We start from the raw sequence: 21,952 nt of genomic DNA, 5'->3' as shown, positions 1-21,952 counted from the left end.
CCGTGACCCCAAGAGTGAGGGCCCGACCCGTGACCCAAGAGTGAGGGCCCGACCCGTGACCCAAGGCAGACTCTCACGATCCAAGTAAAAATGTTCCACTTCTCTTGGAAGATGTTTCTTGTAAAATAAAACTTTCTGCCATTAGAGTAGCACATTATGCAGTAGTTTTTGCCTAAGTCACGGCAGGAGTGAAGCCGGTGTGCGCGGGAGTGGGGGAGCAGGAGGCCGCGATCCTGACTGGTTAAGGCGGCCTCAGTGCTCGGCTAACACCCGTGTGAGTGAGGTGTGCCACGCGTGTTGTCTGTCTGGGGTGTTTCTCCTGATACACACACACACCCAGCACCGCACCACACCTAGTGTTGTGTGGTGGTCCTTCATCTGTGATCTACAGTGTAAGCTTCCGTGTGTAACGATGTACTGTATGTGAATCTAATTGAAAAGGCGAATGTTTCTGTTTGAGACAGCCAGTCATAGTGAGTGTATGTCTTCCATTAAGATCTGAGAGAGGGAAGCTTTTCGATATATAGATATATAGTGATATTTAAGAGTGTAAAATTTCATAAAGCAACCAAGGGATGAATCAAAAGTACCAGTGAAAGAACTATGGAAGAAAATGAGTGAACCCTTATCACCAGTAGTGGTGTAATATAAGGCTGACCTACACACTACGGTCCACTGAAGGGAATCATTCACTCATTATCACACGTATGGTGTCATTAGTGATGCTGGAACTAATGAGGCGTGGAGGCCGTGCTAATTATCCTCGTGTAAACACCGAACAACGAAACTATCAACCCCCATCATTATAGTTATATTACGATAACTTTGATGTACAAACGACCTAGTAAATAGAATCAAACTTTTTTATAATCTGTAAAAATATAAAAATCAAGAAAGTAGAATATAGTCATTTTTCTATACACAGTGACACGATACAGTGATTCTCTTGTTATCATTACAAAGGATAATTTGTATAGAAAATTATGAATACATAAAATAATTAAAAAAGCCGAATAAAATATTAGTCTTTGAAAAGTGACCCAGAAAAATGAGTTAAAACCTCTTTTTAAGGAGTGTAGAGGGACATTAAATGATTCATATACTATCAAGAAAAGTACTTCTATTTTTACCATTTGTGAAATATAATATAAAATAATTTAGCCAAGTACATGACCAGAATGATGTACCCACTGTAACATTACACAGTGGAAAATAGTAAACAGAAACGTAAATACACAAACGTCTTGGAAGAGGGACTCAGTTCATCTCACCAATAACATGTGATATATATAATAACTCACCAAACAAGAGGAAAGTGAACAAAACAATTCCATCTTTAAAAAAAGTAAGATATACAAAACTTATCATCTCCACAATATTCTGGACACGATTCCTTACCATTTTCAGATAGATGAATGAATGTTATTTACATACCAACCCAATAAATTAATTCATGCGTGGAGAGCAAAGTGTGATGAATTTTTTTTTTATACACAACTCTGAAAGTGTGACGAAGGTGACTCTTATCACTCGCCGGAGGTAATATTTGATGATTTTCAAAAAGTATTCAAATTACCTTTCCTGGAGAGTCTCGGGTGATATATCCCCTGTGCAAGACGTGCCAGAGAGGAAAATAGAATCTTACCATCTCCCAGAAATAACACAAGATAAAATATTTTGATATATCGAAGAAAAAAAAGTGAATCGAACATTTGCATTTATAGATAACATATGGTCTTATCTTCGCCGATAGAAGGTAAAGCCAGTTATTGGAAACTAGTGAGGAAAATACATCACATCTTATCACCTTAGAATTAGTAATTTTGATGAACATGACAACACGGGATAGTGAACTACTTCGTATTATCACCCGTATAAGGTCCTTCAACCCCCTAAAACTTTGAAACTAAAGAGAAGAGAAAAACAGAAACTAACTATTTTTATCACCTGTGAACAATAGCACATCGGTAACTGTGTTGTACATAAACAAGAACAGAGTAAAATATATCGTGTGAAAAATAGTATGAAATAATTTAGTTACATATAGCGATAATATGTACCACTTGTGAACCTACAGCAAACTTATCAGTGATTACTTTGGTGAATACTTATGATCATTAACTCATTAAATTTATTAGTCTTGAAGCCACCGACATAACTGGATTAAAAGGTGTTTATAACCGAAGGAAAATAAGTGGGTTGTTACGTGGTACTTGACGTCCCCTGGTGGTGAGTGATGCTCCTGTTCCTTCACGTCAAGTACAAGATAATGTTATCAGAGCCACCAGGGAGATACTGTTAACCCTTATCACCCGTAGAGAGTAATTAACAACATTAATGTGCGAGTGGATACCAGTGTTGGTCTCAAGGGGGAAGGAAGCCCTGGAGGGTGGAGGGGTGGTAGTGATGAGAAGAGGGGGGGCGTGGTGGTGGTGGTGGACCAGACTGGCCGTGGTGATGGCGATCAAGGCGATATGGTGTGGTGGCGAGACATTGGATAGTCCTCCTCGCCCCCGCCACCAGCTCTCCTCTCCCTCCCTCGCCAACGACATACTCGCCCGTTATCCTGGCCAGGACGACTACGTCAGTAAGTGAACTATTTCCCACTATAGAAATTGATTTTAATTTGAGTCATTCCTCATTTGGGGAGGTCAATTTTTCCACTTACAGAGGACATGTTTGAGTTCATTTCAGGAAATTTCTCAGTTGAGTAGTTTTTTAGTGTGAGACTTTGATTTTCTATTTAAGTAATCTCTTTTATCTGAGGGGTGGGGAGGTGGGTGGGTGGTGATGTTCCGCTGGGTAATGATGATGGCATGAGTAGCAGACGTCGTCCCAAATACCACATTCAGCTCAACAACCCATTAGGATAATTGAGTTTTCTCCCGGATCATTTTCCTATTTTGAATCATTACAGTTGTCAAGGGTTATTTTCCATGGTATTAATTTAGTTGGTTTTGGCTCATTAACAATTAAATGACAACGATTTCTATAAGTGTTGACCATAATATCTGGACCTTATTACAGATACCTATTAAATTTTATAGTTTCGTTAGTTTCATTTCCCATTTGGATAATTGGGTTAATATTTGGGTCATTTCCCTATTTCTATAATGGGTTCTCTACTCTCAGGTCTAGACACAGTTGGCTATTGAAGGAGTTAAATTTATGTTTTTGTATGAATTATGAGTTCGATCAAAATAGTTGACCTATAGTGACACGTAGATTCATATTGGTTACGTTCCTCGTCCAGTCTACAAAACAGTCAAATTGTAAGTGCTTGTATCCACTCACTTAGGAGCAACATTTAGACTTTTCGGGATACTTTTGGTCATAAGTGTGATATAAATAAGGAGATTCTAAATAAAGAATCGATTTACTCATATCATTGTCCTAACTGTTAGTTTGGTATAATCTATAATATAAATCTGCCTTTACGAGCTATTACCCAATTTAATATACGAGGCACGTGGTTATAGTTGACATTGTTCACTACTGAGGGAATTTTTGTCGTAGATGTATGTTAAAGATTTTACCTGGATATTTATGAAAACATTATCCCAAGATTTATATGAAGTGAAGTGTGTAAGTGTGAGTGGAATTTTTTTTTATACTGTCTCAGGGTATTGTACGAGCCTCATAGTGAATTAGGTTGGTGACATAGGTTGAGAGAGAGAGAGAGAGAGAGAGAGAGAGAGAGAGAGCGAGAGAGAGAGAGAGCGAGAGAGAGAGAGAGAGAGAGACAAGTATGTGACATAGATTGTGAAATTAAGCTGTAGAGGATAACTAATCTTATAATACCATTGCTGTGTACAAATCCATCATGGCATCAAGCACAAGAACCAAAACTCCTTAGCGAAAAATAATTAATACTTTTAACAATGAAAATACACCTACATAAAAGTTACATTATTGCCACATACTATTGTAGACTAAATTTACTATACTACTTTGTATTTAACTGGGAAATATTGTAAAAAAAAAAAATCCGGGAAGCTTAAAAAGAAAAAATTGATATGAAAAATGGAAAGCTAGAGACTTGAAGTATTTTTAATTGTTAGTTATCAGAGTTATTCTATAGTTTTGACATTTTATCAGTTGTGGAGTCAGAGTAGCAGTAAAAAGAGGCAGGTCGACTGTGATTTATCCCGGGGTCAACATCACTCCAAAACCCTGATAACTTGTTGCTAGTGACGTATATCAAAGTTGTTTTTGAAAGCTGAACCATTAGATAAATAGTCTGTCACAGCTCTTATGTTTGTGTGTGTGTGTGTGTGTGTTACTGTGTGCGTTTGTATGTTACTGTGTGTGTATGTGTGTTCGTGTGAGTGATTGTGTGTTAGTGTGTGTGTGTGTGTGTGTGTGTGTGTATTACTGTGAGTGTTTGTCTGCTGGTGTGTGTGTTTGTGTGTTTTACTGTCATAGTGTTTGTATGTACAGAGACTTACAAACACACGTATGAAACCTCGATTACAGAAAATGTTTTAAATACCATTAGCACCAACCCAACACATTGTCTCTATAAACTGGTAACTGTTGACTCTTTGTTGAAATTTGATACCAATTACTTTTATCATAGAGAGGAGAGAGTGTTGGAGGGTGGAGGGAGTGTTGGAGGGTGGAGGGAGTGTTGGAGGGTGGAGGGAGTGTTGGAGGGAGTGTTGGAGGGGTGGAGGAGTGTTGGAGGTGGAGGGTGTGTTGGAGGTGGAGGGGTTGGAGGGTGAGGGGTGTTGGAGGGTGGTGGGGGAGTGTTGGAGGTGGAGGTGTTGGAGGTTGGAGGGTGGAGGGGTGTTGGAGGGTGGAGGGAGGTTGAGGAGTTGGAGGTGGAGGGAGTGGGAGGGTGGGGAGAGGGAGTGTTGGAGGGAGTGTTGGAGGGTGGAGGGAGGTGGAGGTTTGGAGGGGGTGGAGGGAGGTGCTGGAGGAGAGTGTGGAGGGTGGAGGGAGTGTTGGGGGTGGAGGAAACCATGGAAACTGGAGGGTCCCTTGGAGTCTTGGAGGTGAAGGTGGAGAGGACGAAACACCTGTTGTGGAGCAGTGTGGAGGCTACCCCGGCCAGGACTACCTTAGGACTACCTATCTCAGGACTACGTGCCTCAGGACTACGTATCTCAGGACTACCTCAGGACTACCTAGCTCAGGACTACCTATCTCAGGACTAGCTCAGGACTACCTAGCTCAGGACTACCTCACGACTACCTAGCTCAGGACTACCTCAGGACTACCTACCTCAGGACTACGTACCTCAGGACTACGTACCTCAGGACTACGTACCTCAGGACTACCTACCTCAGGACTACATCAGTAGACTACCTTCAGTAATTGATTCTTTGTGGGACATTTTCCATTTCATTATTTTGGGAGGAGTTAATTACCAAACCCTAGTGGACATTTTGGTTAATTTATTTTGGTTAATTTATTTTGGTTCATTTATTTTGGTTAATTTATTTGGGTTAATTTATTTTGGTTAATTTATTTGGGTTAATTTATTTGGGTTAATTTATTTGGGTTGATTTATTTGGGTTAATTGACATTTTAGTAATTAAGTCAGTTTCAGGGATTTCCCATTTTAGGTAATTTTAGGGGTAAATTTTATGTTAAGTTGGGGGGTGGGGGGTTAGGTTAGGTTAGGTTAGGTTAGGTTAGGTTAGGGTAGGTTAGGGTAGGTTAGGGTAGGTTAGGGTAGGTTAGGGTAGGTTAGGTTAGGGTAGGTTAGGTTAGGTTAGGTTAGGGTAGGTTAGGTTAGGTTAGTGTCTCAAATATATTCCTGTTAACGTTCTTACCATTATTATTTACTGCATTAAACACAGCTCAAGTTGATGTTGTTGTGGTTCAAGTTCCTATTGTAAAAAAAAATAGGTTTTATTTGAGGTCACCGCCCATTACAGTAATTGGATTTGCTTTGCGTTTCTAAGTGCATTTACGTGCTTTCGTGTGTGTACGTGTAATGTGTTTAACAGCAATTTACTGAAATATGTAGGGAAATGCAGTTCTTTTATGCTTTTATTATGATAGTGAGAAAAAAAAGACCATTGGTTACCTCAACTCGTGTGTGTGGTATTGTACAAAAATACCCACATGGTTTTTATTTGGATCATAAACTTTAAAATATGTCAGAAATACATTATTGAAATCTCCCGTACGCTGGAAATTTTTTTATTTATTTTATTGTAAGATAAATATATTTGCTCACTTAGACTCAACATCAGTGTATGGTAAGTCAATAATTACCCAGGAACGTCTAATTAATTCCTTATCACCTGTGGAAACTATTACGTTATAATTGTGAGAGGTATTATGTTACTCGTATACATGTAACAACGGGTGGAGGGAGTGTTGGAGGGTGGAGGGAGTGTTGGAGGGTAGAGGGAGTGTTGGAGGGTAGAGGGAGTGTTGGAGGGTAGAGGGAGTGTTGGAGGGTAGAGGGAGTGTTGGAGGGTAGAGGGAGTGTTGGAGGGTGGAGGGAGTGTTGGAGGGTGGAGGGAGTGTTGGAGGGTGGAGGGAGTGTTGGAGATTTAATAAAATGTTGGAGGTGGGATGAGTGTTTGAAGGAGAATGGCGATCAGAGTGAGGTGGTGTGGTGGTGAGGCCCCGATCTCTCCCTTCTCCTCGCCCTCGCCACCAGATCTCCTCCTTCTTCGCCTCCTCTCTCGCCTATGCCACACTCACCGGCGACCTCAGCCAGTAAAGCCTCGCCAATAAGCGACCCTTCATCCACATTACCCATGTAAATAATTACGTTAGATTAATGGGTCTTTTGAGGGACGGAGGTTAATTCCCATTATATTAATTAGGTTCCTTCTTGGGTCATTTCACATTCGATTAATTGCTCGTAATGGGGGTAATTTTCTAATTTCATTTGAGCCTTTTTTTGGTTCATTGGCCACTTGAATATTTGGTATTATTTTTCATCTTTTCTTATTTGGGATTATATAGTAAAGGTGGGATAAATTCTCCATTATTTTCCTTCGTTTTGGGTCAGTTTCTGTTGCAGTAATTATTTGTATTATTTACCATTCATCTACATACACTGTACAACTTACCTATAGCGTCTGTATAACACTATGTAGCTTATATACGATATCTACCTTGTCTCGGGTCAAGCTCATCAACAATAAAGGTCACTTAAAGGTCAAATAATAAATCTTTTCATTCTTACTGAAATATCACCCAATAAAACGACTGGTGGATTCTAGCGTCTGATCACGTATGGTAAAATGTTTAATGTTCTCAGTGAAGAGTTGCTGTAGAAATTTAAAATATATTCCAACTGAGGTTACGTAGACTGCTGTAGGTCAGTTCACGATGAAATACTCAACTGTAGTTACTTTAGTACTATCAACTTTAGTTAGTGTATTTGTTGTACTTGTTCATCATGAGTGCCATTCTAGCCTTAGGGGGTAAAGAAATGATGATAAATTGATTTTGACTGTTGAACAATTCTTTGACGTGGTTCTCTTCTGACGATATAGACTTCAGTTAATTACCGTCAAATTAACAGTTAGAAAGTACTTTAGAGAAAAGTTTACAAAGCGAAACTGTGAGATCAATTATTAGTAGGACAGCCAAGTTTTCTCTTTTCAGCTCCAATTTGGTTAACTACTCGGGGACTTGTGGTGTTTTAGATGGAAGTTCCCCAAACAACTTTTAGTGAAGAATCGCTTCTTATTATAGATGTGACGGGATGATGAGACCTCAACCACGATGGCTACTGTGTGTGTGTGTGTGTGTCTGTGTGTGTGTGTGTGTGCGTGCGTGCGTGAGGCAACTTACGGAGTTACTAAGTATTTTTTATAATGCTGACTAAAAATGTCCATCTAAGGTATATAAGATTGCTTTAATGGAATTGAAAACTTCACGGATCTTACATTAATCCGGAAATATTTGCGTTACACATGTTTTTTTATTTCACCATTCTTCCTTTAGATCGCGAATTTTGCTTTGAACCATTGCTTTCCTGGGGTAGGTATCAATTTTGGTCTGAGACTAAAGATTGTTCTGCCAGTTATTGAAGGCATTACCTTTACCATTAACGAGTACGTCGATTGCCGGGTCACTTTCATCAAACCAGTCCTGGAGTATTCTTTCGATCTGGTCAAGGTTCTCTCTACAGGTTTTTGTCATAACAGTGTTGAGAATATCCCATTATGCACTGGGATTTGTGTTAATTGCTGTTGGGTTACATATCAGCTCATGTTCCAGCTTCTCTCTGAAAGTAGATGCTACCGCTGGATCCTCCCTATGCTTAGTGTTAAAACCTCTTCTGGAGTATAACCACAAAACATTGGTAAACACACACACACACACACACACACACACACACACACACACACACACACACACACACACACACACACACACACACCACACACACACACACACACACACACACGTGCCATCCTGAAGAGGGAAGATAGTGGTTAGAGCGATGCTGGTGATGATTGTATGATTAAACATGATATGAGACGCTGGGGTAGTACCTCCTCCTTGCCTCATCACCAGCTGCTGTCGCCCCGCCACCAGTCCTCCTCGCCCTCACACCAACCTCCCTCCCCGCCTCCTGCCACCAACTCTCCTCCTCGCCCTCGCCACCAACTGTTATCACCCTCGCCACCAGCTCTCCTCCTCGCCCTCACCACCAGCTGTTATCGCCCTCGCCACCAACTCTCCTCCTCGCCCTCAACAACGATATACTCGCCTCTCAACTCGCCCTAGACCAATACTGCATGTTTTCCTCGGTAAACTTCCCATTTTACTAATTGGGTTATTTTCGTTATTTACCATTTATGTAATTAAGTTTCTTTTGGGTCATTAATCATTTGAATACTAACGAAGAATTAGTTAAAAGCTCCTCCCCCTTTCCCCGGCCTCAACAATCTAGTAATCCTGTTTCCCATTTCAGTAATTGAATTTATTCCGGTTCAGGTCCTAGTGCAGTAAATGACTTTATTTTATTTTAGTTTATAGTTAAATATTTTTTCCTATGAGCCAATTCTTATCTATATAATCATGTGTATTTTTTTTATCATTTGTGGTTTGGATAATTAGGTTCCTAATGCGTCGTTCCCAGTTAAAATAGATACTTTTGTAACATATTTGATTGACACAGCCGTAGGCACTGATGTCTGGACACTACTGGGGAGGGACTGTCGTTTAATAAAGGGGCAGATTATGCCAGATTTTTTCGAGAAATCATTACAAACTGGAGGAAAACACCGATCATAGGTACACATAATCCTTAAGGCATAATAATTGGATTTAGAAGTTATGCCACGAAATCGGGCATCAGGATGACCTTATAAATCTAGGTCAAGTTCATGAGCCTCAAAAACGTTAAATATTTCAAAAATATTTATGAATTTATTATTGTTGTTACCTGACATAAGCGTCACCTTCGGTACCATAACTACTATTAGCAAAAACAAATTATTTAGCAAAGTTCCCAGAGACTTGTGGGAGGAATGACCAGCAGTTGTAAGGTTAGGTCAGGTCAGGTTAGTTATCATCTGTTTGATGGTAGTAGCTACCTCATCCAGGGATGGAGGATAGCTGAGGTGGGTCAGCTCTGGATGCTGGGGGACCTGCTGGGTAGTCAGGACATCCACATCGGTGTTCGGTTGAGCAACAAATGCTTGTGCTATTTCCAGCGCTGACAGATGGCGTCTTCGTCTATAATTTAGCGAGTTACCGTCTGATGAGTGTAGGGGTGGGGCACGCCCATGAGTATTTGGGCCATATATTGTTTAATGGAATTGAAAAACTCTCACATCTTGAGTTTCCGCGAATTTTACCAATTTCACACGCTATACTTCCCCACCAGTCGTCCATTAGATTGCGATATTTTTGCTGGACCGCCGCATTCTTTTCGTGGAAGGTATCAGCTTTGGTCCGAGACTTGGGGTTGTTCTGCCAGTCAGTGAGAGCAGCACGTTTACTATTGACGAGTATTTCCATTTCTAGGTCGTTTTCACCACACACACACACACACACTCTCTCTCTCTCTCTCTCTCTCTCTCTCTCTCTCTCTCTCTCTCTGCCGATATAAATTCATGAAAATTGATAATGAGAAATCAGTGTTATAATGGATTGAAATTTTATAAAATTTATTGGCATACAATTTTAAATGTAACAATAACCCACAAACCTAATAAGCTTAAAATTAACCTAAACCCAACAAAGAGATAATGAATGAACAGGACAATGAATGAACAGTACAATGAATGAACAGTACAATGAATGAACGAGCCAATGAATGAACAGTACAATGAATGAACAGTACAATGAATGAACGAGCCAATGAATGAACGAGCCAATGAATGAACAGTACAATGAATGAACAGTACAATGAATGAACGAGCCAATGAATGAACAGTACAATGAATGAACAGTACAATGAATAAACGAGACAATGAATGAACAGTACAATGAATGAGCAGTACAATGAATAAACAAAACAATGAATGAACAGTACAATGAATGAACTACACAAGCCATCACAGTACTGCAGATGACTCGACTCAGATGGTACACTGAATACGTGTCTGTGTTAAGACCCCTAACAGCATTTCAGCCGACAGTTGTGAATAGCAGCAGAGAGACCGTCCTGTTCCTCGATGAGTTTGTGCACAGAATATTATTTAGGAGACAATATGTTGCTACCCAGAGTTAACCACAACTCGGGAATAGAACAGAATATGGTTAGTGGTTTGACTAGACGGACAGTATGTTGTCTTGTGCTTAGATAACTTTAGAACTTTATGTAGTACAGTAGACACGTTTCTCAATCGACGCCTTTAACGTGTTTTTCGTTTTAATTAATCACCGAATTAAATAACATCAACATAAAAATCACATGGTAGGTAATTTAATTTTTGCAATAAATAAACAATAATATAAGTAGCACACAAACAAATACAATATAAATATAATTCAGTAATCAAAGTAACGTAACGTAACGATCATCAGGTAGCTGCCGTATGTTACTTAAGCTCGCCACGTGAAGGGAAGAAAAGTGACGCGGCTCTTGTGGAGAGGTTTGGTGCGTCTTTCTGAGGTAAAACTGCAAGTATTTTAGGTCATTTGTTCAACTACCGTCGTTTATAATGGTTAACTGGCACAAGAACAATTAAAAAAAATTGACCTCAGATTGGCAGGCTCGTTATGTTTACTCGACATAATTATGAAGGTACTTTTAGTGCCGCGAAGAATAGTTTACCTTGTATATAAGTTTTTTACTAAACAATTAATTAACATTACGTAAATCCAGTGACAGATCGTAGATAATTTTCACTTTTATTAAAATATCTGATATGAATTAAATACATCCGCTTGTTGATAAATAATACACAATTAAAATAAGGTTAAAAACAATCATGGATGAAATTTTGTTCTTGGATTATAAACGGTTTATATTTTAGCATAATCACATAAGTCGTTCGTTTTATTATATAATTCTTTGTTTACATAAGAACTAACCTGGATATATACAAACGATTTTTTTATAAGTATACCGAATATTCCTTTACTTATTATGTGTCTGGTATATTCTGGATTTTTTTTTAGATAAGTTTGACAATTGTGTATTTTCAGAAGGCCGAGAGTAGTATATGAACATCTATCTATCTATCTATCTATCTATCTATCTATCTATCTATCTATCTATCTATCTATCTATCTATCTATCTATCTATCTATCTAGCTATCTATCTATTTCCTGATGTAGTTTAGAGTCTTTCTTGGCTTCTCATCCAGTGTTGGTGGTGGTCAGTGTACGGCGGACCCTGGGTGTGTCAGGTCACCATTAACTGCTGAGCCCTGGTTGTCACTCTCCAACAGTTGTTTCGAGTTGAAAATGTCGCTTTATGTATGTCAGTTGTGGGTTGATCGTCAGGTTCTGCCCTGGGAGGATGTTGATAACTCCTGGTGAGGAGGAGGGGTCAACAGTCTGGCCCTGGAGCTGCCCAGAAGAAGGTCTTCACTGTATGGGGCTGAGGACGAAGTGTGTGTGTGTGTGTGTGCAGTAAGCATTCTTTAACATTACTATCGGGGGAAGGGATCCGGTTTTTGTGAAATTTCTGTTTCCCGACTGTTTACCGGCAGTGTTCCCCGGCAGTGTTCCCCGGCAGTGTTCCCCAGCAGTGTTTCCCAGCAGTGTTTCCAACAGTGTTCCCCAGCAGTGTTCCCCAGCAGTGTTCCCGCTTAGTGTTCCCCAGCAGTGTTCCCCCGGCAGTGTTCCCCGGCAGTGTTCCCCGGCAGTGTTTCCCGGCAGTGTTCCCCGGCAGTGTTCCCCGGCAGTGTTCCCCGGCAGTGTTACCCGGGGCAGGAAACATAGTAAGGTCTCCTTTAACTGAGTTACGAGATGTAGGGCGGCGAGTGAGACAGTGACTCATGGCTGATCGTCCAGTTATCTATACACACACACACATCAACCTTAACTTCAATCTTACAATATATGTTATATATACCTCCTGGGATGATAATGGAAGCATAATGTGTTATCTAATGGTAGACCCTGCTGCCATATGTGACCAAGTCCCAGGTTGATGATCTGACTTTCTGCCTCATTTACACACAATTGTAGGGTCTCAATTGTTTCTCTTACCTAACAACACAACATATAGTTTCTCACTAATGATTTGTTTTTTATTTTTGTATTTATATGCCGAGAAGTACACACGTGTTTGAACTCTGGTCGTACGTGATACTTATTAGGAAGTCGATCCTTGTGCGATTCACTTGCATGTTCTGAATACTGTTGCTATTTATCATTTTCTCCCCAGGAACGTCAGCCAAGAACGAGAGAAGTTTACTAATGAATTGTGTAATACTTGAGTACAGCGAAAACGTGTTATGATATTCTAATAATGGATAAAATATTACTCTCTCTCTCTCTCTCTCTTTCGTTTGTATAAGCTATGAGAGGCCGCGTGAGACAGGGCGGTGCTCTGCAGAATAACTGGCGGTGATATTGAAGTGGATTAAGGTTCCATGAATAGTGAATAGAGAGAACTGAGATGATTGTGTTTCTCAGAGGACCAGCCGTGTGTGATGGATCAGCCGTGACTGACTGTGTGTGATGGATCAGCCGTGACTGACTGTGTGTGGTTGATCAGCCGTGACTAATAAGGACACGAACGGAACTCCATACAAGACACTTAACTCAGAAGTCACCATAACCATTAATTAACTGTGATAAAGACTTGTGACCTATAAGTACATGGTATATTATATACTATCGTCTGGTGTAATTTATAGACAAACAAATGAAAAAAAATCGTAATAAAAACTTGTATTTATTTTTTTAATCTTCTGACATTCTGAGGATGTTGTTTTCTATTTGAGGGTCGTACAGGGAGATGGGTTGCGGTCGTGGGGTGAGGGAGGTGGTATGTGGTCGTGGGGTGAGTGAGGTGATCTGTGGTCGTGGGGTGAGTGAGGTGATCTGTGGTCGTGGGGTGAGGGAGGTGATCTGTAGTCGTGGGGTAAGGGAGGTGATCTGTGGTCGTAGGGTGAGGGAGGTGATCTCTTTATTTGGTCGTGGGGTAAGGGAGGTGATCTGTGGTCGTGGGGTAAGGGAGGTGATCTGTAGTCGTGGGGTAAGGGAGGTGACCTGTAGTCGTGGGGTAAGGAAGGTTGTAATTCTTTAAGTTATATTCCCTGTAAGTACTGTTGACATGTCCTCTGTAAGCTCCTAATGTATTCAGCAATCGTCTATTGTATTAATGGTATTGTACAAACTATCATACACAAATTCCTGTAACTAAATTTCACAACATGTAATAACGGTTGAGAACATTTATAAAATCTTCTTATAAATATTTTTCCTGCAGTATTGGAGAAAATATATTGTATGGTAATTTTCCAAAAGTATAGACACTTGATATACTAAGAAGAGATTCCCAGAAACTTCACAGTAGGAGTTAAACTTTATTACTTTTGTCTATATTATTTTTCCGATGTAAATGATGCATAATATATTAAATAATTTAGGATATATAAGGTTAAAGGTTTAATGAACAGATTGAGTGAGTCTTATGCGTCTTTAATTAATTAATAATGTAACTAAGTGGTCTAGTGCTACCTGTCCTACCTTAATTGAGCAGGTGTTAAAAATTTGGATTTGTTTATTTATCACCTCAAAGGCTGTGTTTGTCGTAGTCTTTTACATAATTTTACTATCGAGTTTACTTATGTTAAATTAAATATTGATAAGTTAGTAAGAGTAGTTTGTGAATGTGTTTTTTTAGACGTATTTGAAAATTATTTTAATATTTTCTTAAGTATTTACCATTAAAAGTGTTAAACCCTGTATGAACTGTTTTAAATTTTTAACCAAAGACCATTACTCTGTGTGTGTGTGTGTGTGTGTGTGTGTGTGTGTGTGTGTGTGTGTGTGTGTGTGTGTACATTTACTGATATAAGACAAACAGAAAAACAGGCAAGCAAGACAGACAGACACACAGACAAAGAGAGAAAAAAAAAAACATAGTTAATTTATCGCTATTTCCATGCTAATGATTCATCAGTAACTGCATACATCACCGTTAATATGTGCTAAATAACCATTACACAGCCGTCAACCTATATTATGGAACTATTAGTGAGCCTCTAGTTCACACTTGTCTATTATGTGTGAGAGTTATTGATGTTTGGTTTTGTTTAGATAATGAACTCGGTACATAGATTGTGGTTCTGCTTGGAATCTCTCTCTCTCTCTCTCTCTCTCTCTCTCTCTCTCTCTCTCTCTCTCTCTCTCTCTCTCTCTCTCTCTCTCTCTCTCTCTCTCTCTCTCTCTCATCCACACACCTACAAAATCGCCCTTTATATAATGATGTGAGGAGCCACTACCAAGCTTACACCAGTTCAGCCATTAACAACTTACTCAGTAACCAATACCTCGATGATGTCTGAACCGTGATCACTTTAAACCGAGCACTGGTTGAGTCATGACAAGCTCTTCAACTACAGATAAACACTCAATAATTACTAACATCATATTATCTACCACGTGACACTGTATCAATGGTCATTATTACAGTAATTTACCTGTGGACGGTGGAGGAGTGGTTATCGTACTGGGCTCAAACCCTCCTCAAGACAATACTGTGGTAGTGTATAACTGAGTTCCTGTTTAGATTAATCATTCATAAATCATTTTAAAAATTTATTACCTAACAAATAAACCCGAAAGATATAATATATAAAACACATCGGGTTTATTTATCATAGTGAGACAACTCAGAAGTTTCCCCTTATGTTAATAGACGTCACCAAGCTTTGTCCATAATATGTTTAGTGGCCTTCGAGACAGCAACAGACTGGCACACGAGACAAGAACAAACAGGGCATATAACCTCCCAAGTCAATATCGAGGCGAATTACTCTAAACCAAAACACAAGTGACATTAAGAATCACACAAAAAATAAACCAGGAGAAAACACTATTAAATCAAGGTTTAGGTTATTTAGAGTTAAAATTACCTCATATAAACCTGGTCTATCGTATCTGGAGTAGATAAACACCATAGATTCACACGACATTTAAAGCTATCAAACAAACTATCCACCTAAGTTAACGATACCAGCAGAGCCATAAAAAGAAACGTCGACCATAGCTCCTTAACGAGCCATTAAGTCAGATAGGCTGATGATTTAAATTGACTATTAGAATCTATATAATTGTCTCAAAGCACACTAAGAAAATCGACAATAAAAACTGAATGTTAATATCTCTCTAAAAAAAATCACAGACATCACATCACGACTGAGATACAAACAGAGAAAATCTACCATGAAGACTAGCCCGAGAAAACTAACATTAAAAATATATTCTCGGACCCCTGGAGAATGAGATGGGCTATAAAAACATGCCATCACATCAAGATCGATAAGACTGGCTATAAAGACAAGCCAAAATAACTAGATCTATCAGAATGGCTACAAAAAACGGTTCAAATATCCTAACGTGGCAAATTGAGGGCGAAAACACGTCAATAAAGTCTCCGGTGTATTGGGGCTTCATAAAACTATACTGTCATAACACCAGAAGCTGTAGTAAACAAGAATTAGATAACACATTATTAATAAGGAATAAGTTAACATAAGCAATCACGGCATTTGTTACTGACAGCTTATGAAAAAATGCCCAGATATCCATATTCAGTAGAAGGGCTGTAAAAACTCGCCCAGATATCCATATTCAGTAGAAGGGCTGTAAAAACTCGCCCAGATATCCATATTCAGGACAGTGGCTACGAAAACTTGCCACGACTCCCTGAAGTGTTTGAGTAAAGGATATTAAACCTCCAGTAAGTGTATCAGCCTCGTCACCATCCACTCTTACTACCACTTTAATTGTTACTCTGTGGTGATAAAAATACTGGAGGAAAGGCGTGAAGATACCCCCCCCCCCACACTTGTATGTCTGTCTGTTTCAGCCATAGCTCCTAAACGGAAGTAGTTAGAGACGTGGAACTATACACATATATTACCTGGGTGCCAAGGTTGCGCACTATTGACCAGGGACTTAATATCTTCCCCGACTGAAATATTCCCACGACGATTGTGGGAGCTGGTGACCCGTGTCAGGGAGAACACACTCTCGCAGTCAAGGTTATATACTGTATGTATATATCTAATCCGGGTGAAGTTTGCTAATATTTGCATGTATATGTATAGAGGTACATATATAAATATACACGTTATTCTGTGAAGCAATAATTCATTAAAAAGGCAACTGAAGTTTATACCGAGGGATCATTCTTTTTATTTTATTGATATAAGTCAGTGTCAAGTAATGTGAAAACGGTATATTTTCTGGTTGATGTAAGGCGTCGTTTATAACATGGCAAAGTTATACCTAAAGTAGGTTTTGGTTAGGTTAGGCTACATTAGGTTAGGTCAATTAATACTACGAGTATTTAGTATTTTTCCTAAGGCTCTTCCTAAGGCTCTCCCTAAGGCTCTCCCCAAGGCTCTCCCTGATGATAACGTAGCGATATATGAGCATGGAAGATGGATGACCAGAAGAAGGATGGAAGGAAAGAACGAACAGAAGATTAATGAGAAAAACAGAAGGATTGCGAGCCTCCTGGAGAACATCAGACCTGAGGGAGAACCTTAGAGAGAACCTTTAATAGAGCTTGAAGGACAACCTGACGAAGAGCCTGACGAAGAGCCTGGCGAAGAGCCTGACAAAGAGCCTGACGAAGAGCCTGGCGAAGAGCCTGACGAAGAGCCTGACGAAGAGCCTGAAGAAGAGCCTGACGAAGAGCCTCAGGAAGAGTCTGAAAGAGGCATCTGTGGATACGAAGAACTTATTGACGGGTGTGACTCTTGAGCTGTTAACAGGTCTTGTCAGGAGTGGATTAAGGTAGATACAGGGGTGGATTAAGGTAGATACAGGGGTGGATTAAGGTAGATACAGGGGTGGATTAAGGTAGATACAGGGGTGGATTAAGGTAGATACAGGGGTGGATTAAGGTAGATACAGGGGTGGATTAAGGTAGATACAGGGGTGGATTAAGGTAGATACAGGGGTGGATTAAGGTAGATACAGGGGTGGGTTAAGGTAGATACAGGGGTGGATTAAGGTAGATACAGGGGTGGATTAAGGTAGATACAGGGGTGGATTAAGGTAGATACAGGGGTGGATTAAGGTAGATACAGGGGTGGATTAATAATAATAATAATAATAATAATAATAATAATAATAATAATAATAATAATAATAATAATAAATGAATTAAAATTATACAGTACTGTTATGAGCGAGTAAGTGAAATGTGGGTTGCATCTACCGTAGAGTTTTACATTACCAGCGTTTATTAATTACGTGAGGAACGTAATCCATTTCCATCCCTTCCTGGAAATAGAATAACGTAATTGTATGAGATATTATTTAGATAATTAAGTTACTTTATATTAATTAGTTCTTGGGGGTTTATATAGTCTGTCTGTCTCTCTGTCTGTCTGTCTGTCTCTTACACTGGAGAGAAAGGAAGGAGATGGAGAGAAAGAATATGAGTAGGAGAAAATGGGAGGAGGAAGAGATGGAAGGAGGAAGGAAAAGAGAGGGAAGGAGGAAGGGGGAGAGAGAGAAAAAGTGGGACGTAGGAAAGGATAAAGGTAGGAATAGAGGGAAAGAATGAGAAAGGGAGGGTGGTAATGAAGAGAGAGAGAGAGAGAGAGAGAGAGAGAGAGAGAGAGAGAGAGAGACTCTTCACTACAACATGCTGGATCTACAATTACAACGTTTTTAGTTAACTTGTTTTTTTTTGCACTGGTGTTTTTGTTGACTAAATGAAACAAAGATTATTTAACCTTTAATAAATTTTCTGTCTCGTCTCTTCCTGGAACTTACCATTATAGTGTGGATGATGATGATATCGGGTCGACATGGTATGATGAGTGTAACTTAGCTGCGTGTTTTACTTGTGTTAGAAATAAAACATAATGAAAATGACGAACTATTATATAATATGATTGAGAAATAATTCCTTCTACCTTCATTTGTCAACGAAATTACCAAAGGTTTTTTTATTTATATTTTTTTTTAATTCGGTTTAAAACTAATTTGATTTTTTTGGGGTGGAATTCAATATTTTAATTGGCTATTGACTTTTACTGAATTGTTGAATTTGTGTGTATACATAAACAAATTAAGTAACCTAACCTAACCAAACCTAACCTAACCCGGCTTATCCAACTAAACACTACTGAATCTATTTGTGATAAAGTTTACTTACGGTAGGATAATGAAGAATATCTTACATGTACCAGTTCTCCTGAATACAACAAAACACAATACTGAATGAGTTTGGTTAGGTTAGGTTAGGTTAGGTTAATTGCTTGGATGATGATATATAAGGAGAATAAAATATCAGAATTACACTCATACTACCACAATTTTAACAAGCTACAACGAAACGTAAAAATAACAAACTTATGAAAACAAAATATTATTAAACGAAAGTTGATTTTAATGTCATATGTAAACCGTAACTATGCTTGATTTGCTTAGGTCATTAAACACATACATTAAACTATTCATAAACATCAAGTATTATGGGAGATACAACTCTGTGTAAGAAACAAAACGATAAAGAGAGTTACACATTACAAGAGAACTAACAGAGGTTGGTTAGTACACAAAACAGCGAGACAGAGTAGGAGCCATTGAGAAACGCGAGACCAACCTGTAAATAGTGGAGGTTTTACACTCCCAGAGAGACCTCCCTCCAGGCCATACTGGGGAGTGTATACAGACCTCGCTACACCTCCCTCCCAGGTCATACTGGCCATACTGGGGAGTGTATACAGACCTCGCTACACCTCCCTCCCGGTCATACTGGGGAGTGTATACAGACCTCGCTACACCTCCCTCCCGGCCATACTGGGGAGTGTATACAGACCTCGCTACACCTCCCTCCCGGCCATACTGGGGAGTGTATACAGACCTCGCTACACCTCCCTCCAGGCCATGCTGGGGAGTGTATACAGACCTCGCTACACCTCCTCCCGGCCTACTGGGGTGTATGTCCTACACCTCCCTCCAGGTCATACTGGGGAGTGTATACAGTCCTCACCTCCCTCCCGGTCATACTGGGGAGTGTATACAGACCTCGCTACACCTCCCTCCCAGCCATACTGGGGTGTATACAGACCTCGCTACACCTCCCTCCCGGCCATGCTGGGGAGTGTATACAGTCTCGCTACACCTCCTCCAGGCCATACTGGGGTGTACAGACCTCGCTACACCTCCCCTCCCGGCCATACTGGGGGAGTGTATACAGACCTCACACACCTCCCTCCCGGTCATACTGGGGTGTATACAGTCCTCGTTACACCTCCTCCCGGTCATACCTGGGAGTGTATACAGACCTCGCTACCTCCCTCCCGGTCATACTGGGGAGTGTATACAGACCTCGCTACACCTCCCTCCAGGCCATACTGGGGAGTGTATACAGACCTCGCCACACCTCCCTCCAGGCCATACTGGGGAGTCAGACCTCTCTACACCTCCCTCCCGGTCATACTGGGGAGTGTATACAGACCTCTCTACATGTCCCTCCCGGTCATACTGGGGGTGTATACAGTCCTCTACCTCCCTCCCAGTCATACTGGGAGTGTATACTCGCTACACCTCCCTCCCGTTCATACTGGGGAGTGTATACAGACCTCGCTACACGTCCCTCCCGGTCATACTGGGGAGTGTATACAGACCTCTCTACACCTCCCTCCCGGCCATACTGGGGAGTGTATAATTGTTCATCTTATGGTACAATAAGATCATGTTACCACTGTATGTTTATTGAATTAATTAATCATGTTTATTATAATACGATTCTATATTTATATAATTAAATCATGATAGGTTGACTTGGTGTTGCTTATTATGAGTTTGTCACCATTAAATATTTAATTAGAGTAATTATTTAGTATTTTATTGTATTAATTGTCACCAGTTTTGTTATTGAATGATATTAACATAATTTTTACTTTGCATCTTTTTTTTTTTTTTGAGTTATGAAATTTATGTTTTATTTCTCTTAGCTTGACCATGGCGTAGTGTAGGCGTAGGTGTAGGTGTGGATGTACAGGGTGTCTTTGTAGGTGTAGGGACTGATATAGGTGTAGAAACAGGTGTAGTTGTAGGTGTAGGTGAGGGTGTAGGTGAAGGTGTACGTGTAGGTGTAGAGACAGGTGTAGTTGTAGGTGTACGTGTAGGTGTAGGTGAAGGTGTCTGTGTAGGTGTAGGGACAGGTGTAGTTGTAGGTGTAGGTGAAGGTGTACGTGTAGGTGTAGGGACAGGTGTAGGTGTAGCCATCAAAATAATATATGACCACCACACGGGTGAGGAAACCGGATCTTGTCCTCCTAAAATTTCACGAGTGTGTGGATAAATTATCAGGTTGGGTCTATTTACTCTTGCACGAGCTGAGTGTGTCTGGTCCAGGATACACTTGGGCAAGGTTGAGTCCAAATGATTTAGAATAGCTTAAAATAAGTCTATCAATAATAGTAGTGTTATAATTAGTAATAATAAGGTGTTAGCATCATTAATATTACGTCACACACCTGTATATGCCTGGTTCTTTACATGATGATATTAAACTAATAGCATATAACGTACTACTACTACTACTACTACTATTGCTACTACTACTACTACTACTACTACTACTACTATTGCTACTACTACTACTACTACTACTACTATTTCTACTACTACTACTACTACTACTACTACTACTTTTTGGAACGTGACCTCCAGCCTCCCCCAATAGCCATACCTTCGCTACTATTTAATTACCTTAATATTAAATATCCTAATACAAAAGTATCAACTTTAGCTGTGTTGAGTTAGTTGAGCCGCAGATCTATACACTGTTGTTGGCTTAGGGGCCGATGATCTTGTTCCCCTGAGGCAACGCAATAAAGACTTAAGCAGAGACAGAGAGACAAATTGATGGTATAAACGACAGATTAACATCGGGGGTACAAATTGCCCCAAATAGACGTGGATTGATAGTAACTGACACAAGTTGACCTAAGTTGACACAAATTATACGCCAGTTGCTCAAGTTTGTAGAAGTTGACGTGAAGTGATATACAGAGGAGCGAAAACACGTGTTGCTGGCTGAGGGAGTGAAGGCGCTACTGAGGTAAGATAGAGAGAAAGTGATAATATATAGCATGAGAAAAGGATATGAAGGTACGACAAGAGTAGGGTGAGAGTGTGAGGGAGGAAGGGTGAGGGTGAGGGAGGAAGGGTAAGGGTGAGTGTGAGGGAGGAAGGGTGAGGGTGAGGGAGGAAGAGTGAGGGTGAGTGTGAGGGAGGAAGGGTGAGGGTGAGGGAGGAAGGGTAATGGTAAGTGTTACGAGTGTCCGCCATAAGTTTCTGTTCTGGGCATAAAATACGTTGTTTCGGATGGTGTGTGTGGGTGACTCGGGC

At 40.1% G+C, this 21,952-nt stretch overlaps 1 protein-coding gene across 1 annotated transcript in view; it reads left to right on the top strand.

The window, feature by feature from the left end:
- The first annotated feature begins 273 nt into the window (after positions 1-273).
- LOC121853970 (nephrin-like) overlaps positions 274-21,952 on the top strand; it is a 52,976-nt gene continuing 31,297 nt past the window's right edge. Inside the window, exon 1 of the mRNA XM_042348365.1 lies at positions 274-2,587. Within this exon, the coding sequence (XP_042204299.1) occupies positions 2,338-2,587 (250 nt within the window). The 5' untranslated portion in view covers positions 274-2,337. The remainder of the gene's footprint in view (positions 2,588-21,952) is intronic.

Source organism: Homarus americanus, unplaced genomic scaffold (assembly GCF_018991925.1).
Source record: "Homarus americanus isolate GMGI-L3 unplaced genomic scaffold, GMGI_Hamer_2.0 scaffold41710, whole genome shotgun sequence".
NCBI classification, from domain to species: domain Eukaryota; kingdom Metazoa; phylum Arthropoda; class Malacostraca; order Decapoda; family Nephropidae; genus Homarus; species Homarus americanus.
This window is presented reverse-complemented; position numbering and strand designations above follow the sequence as displayed.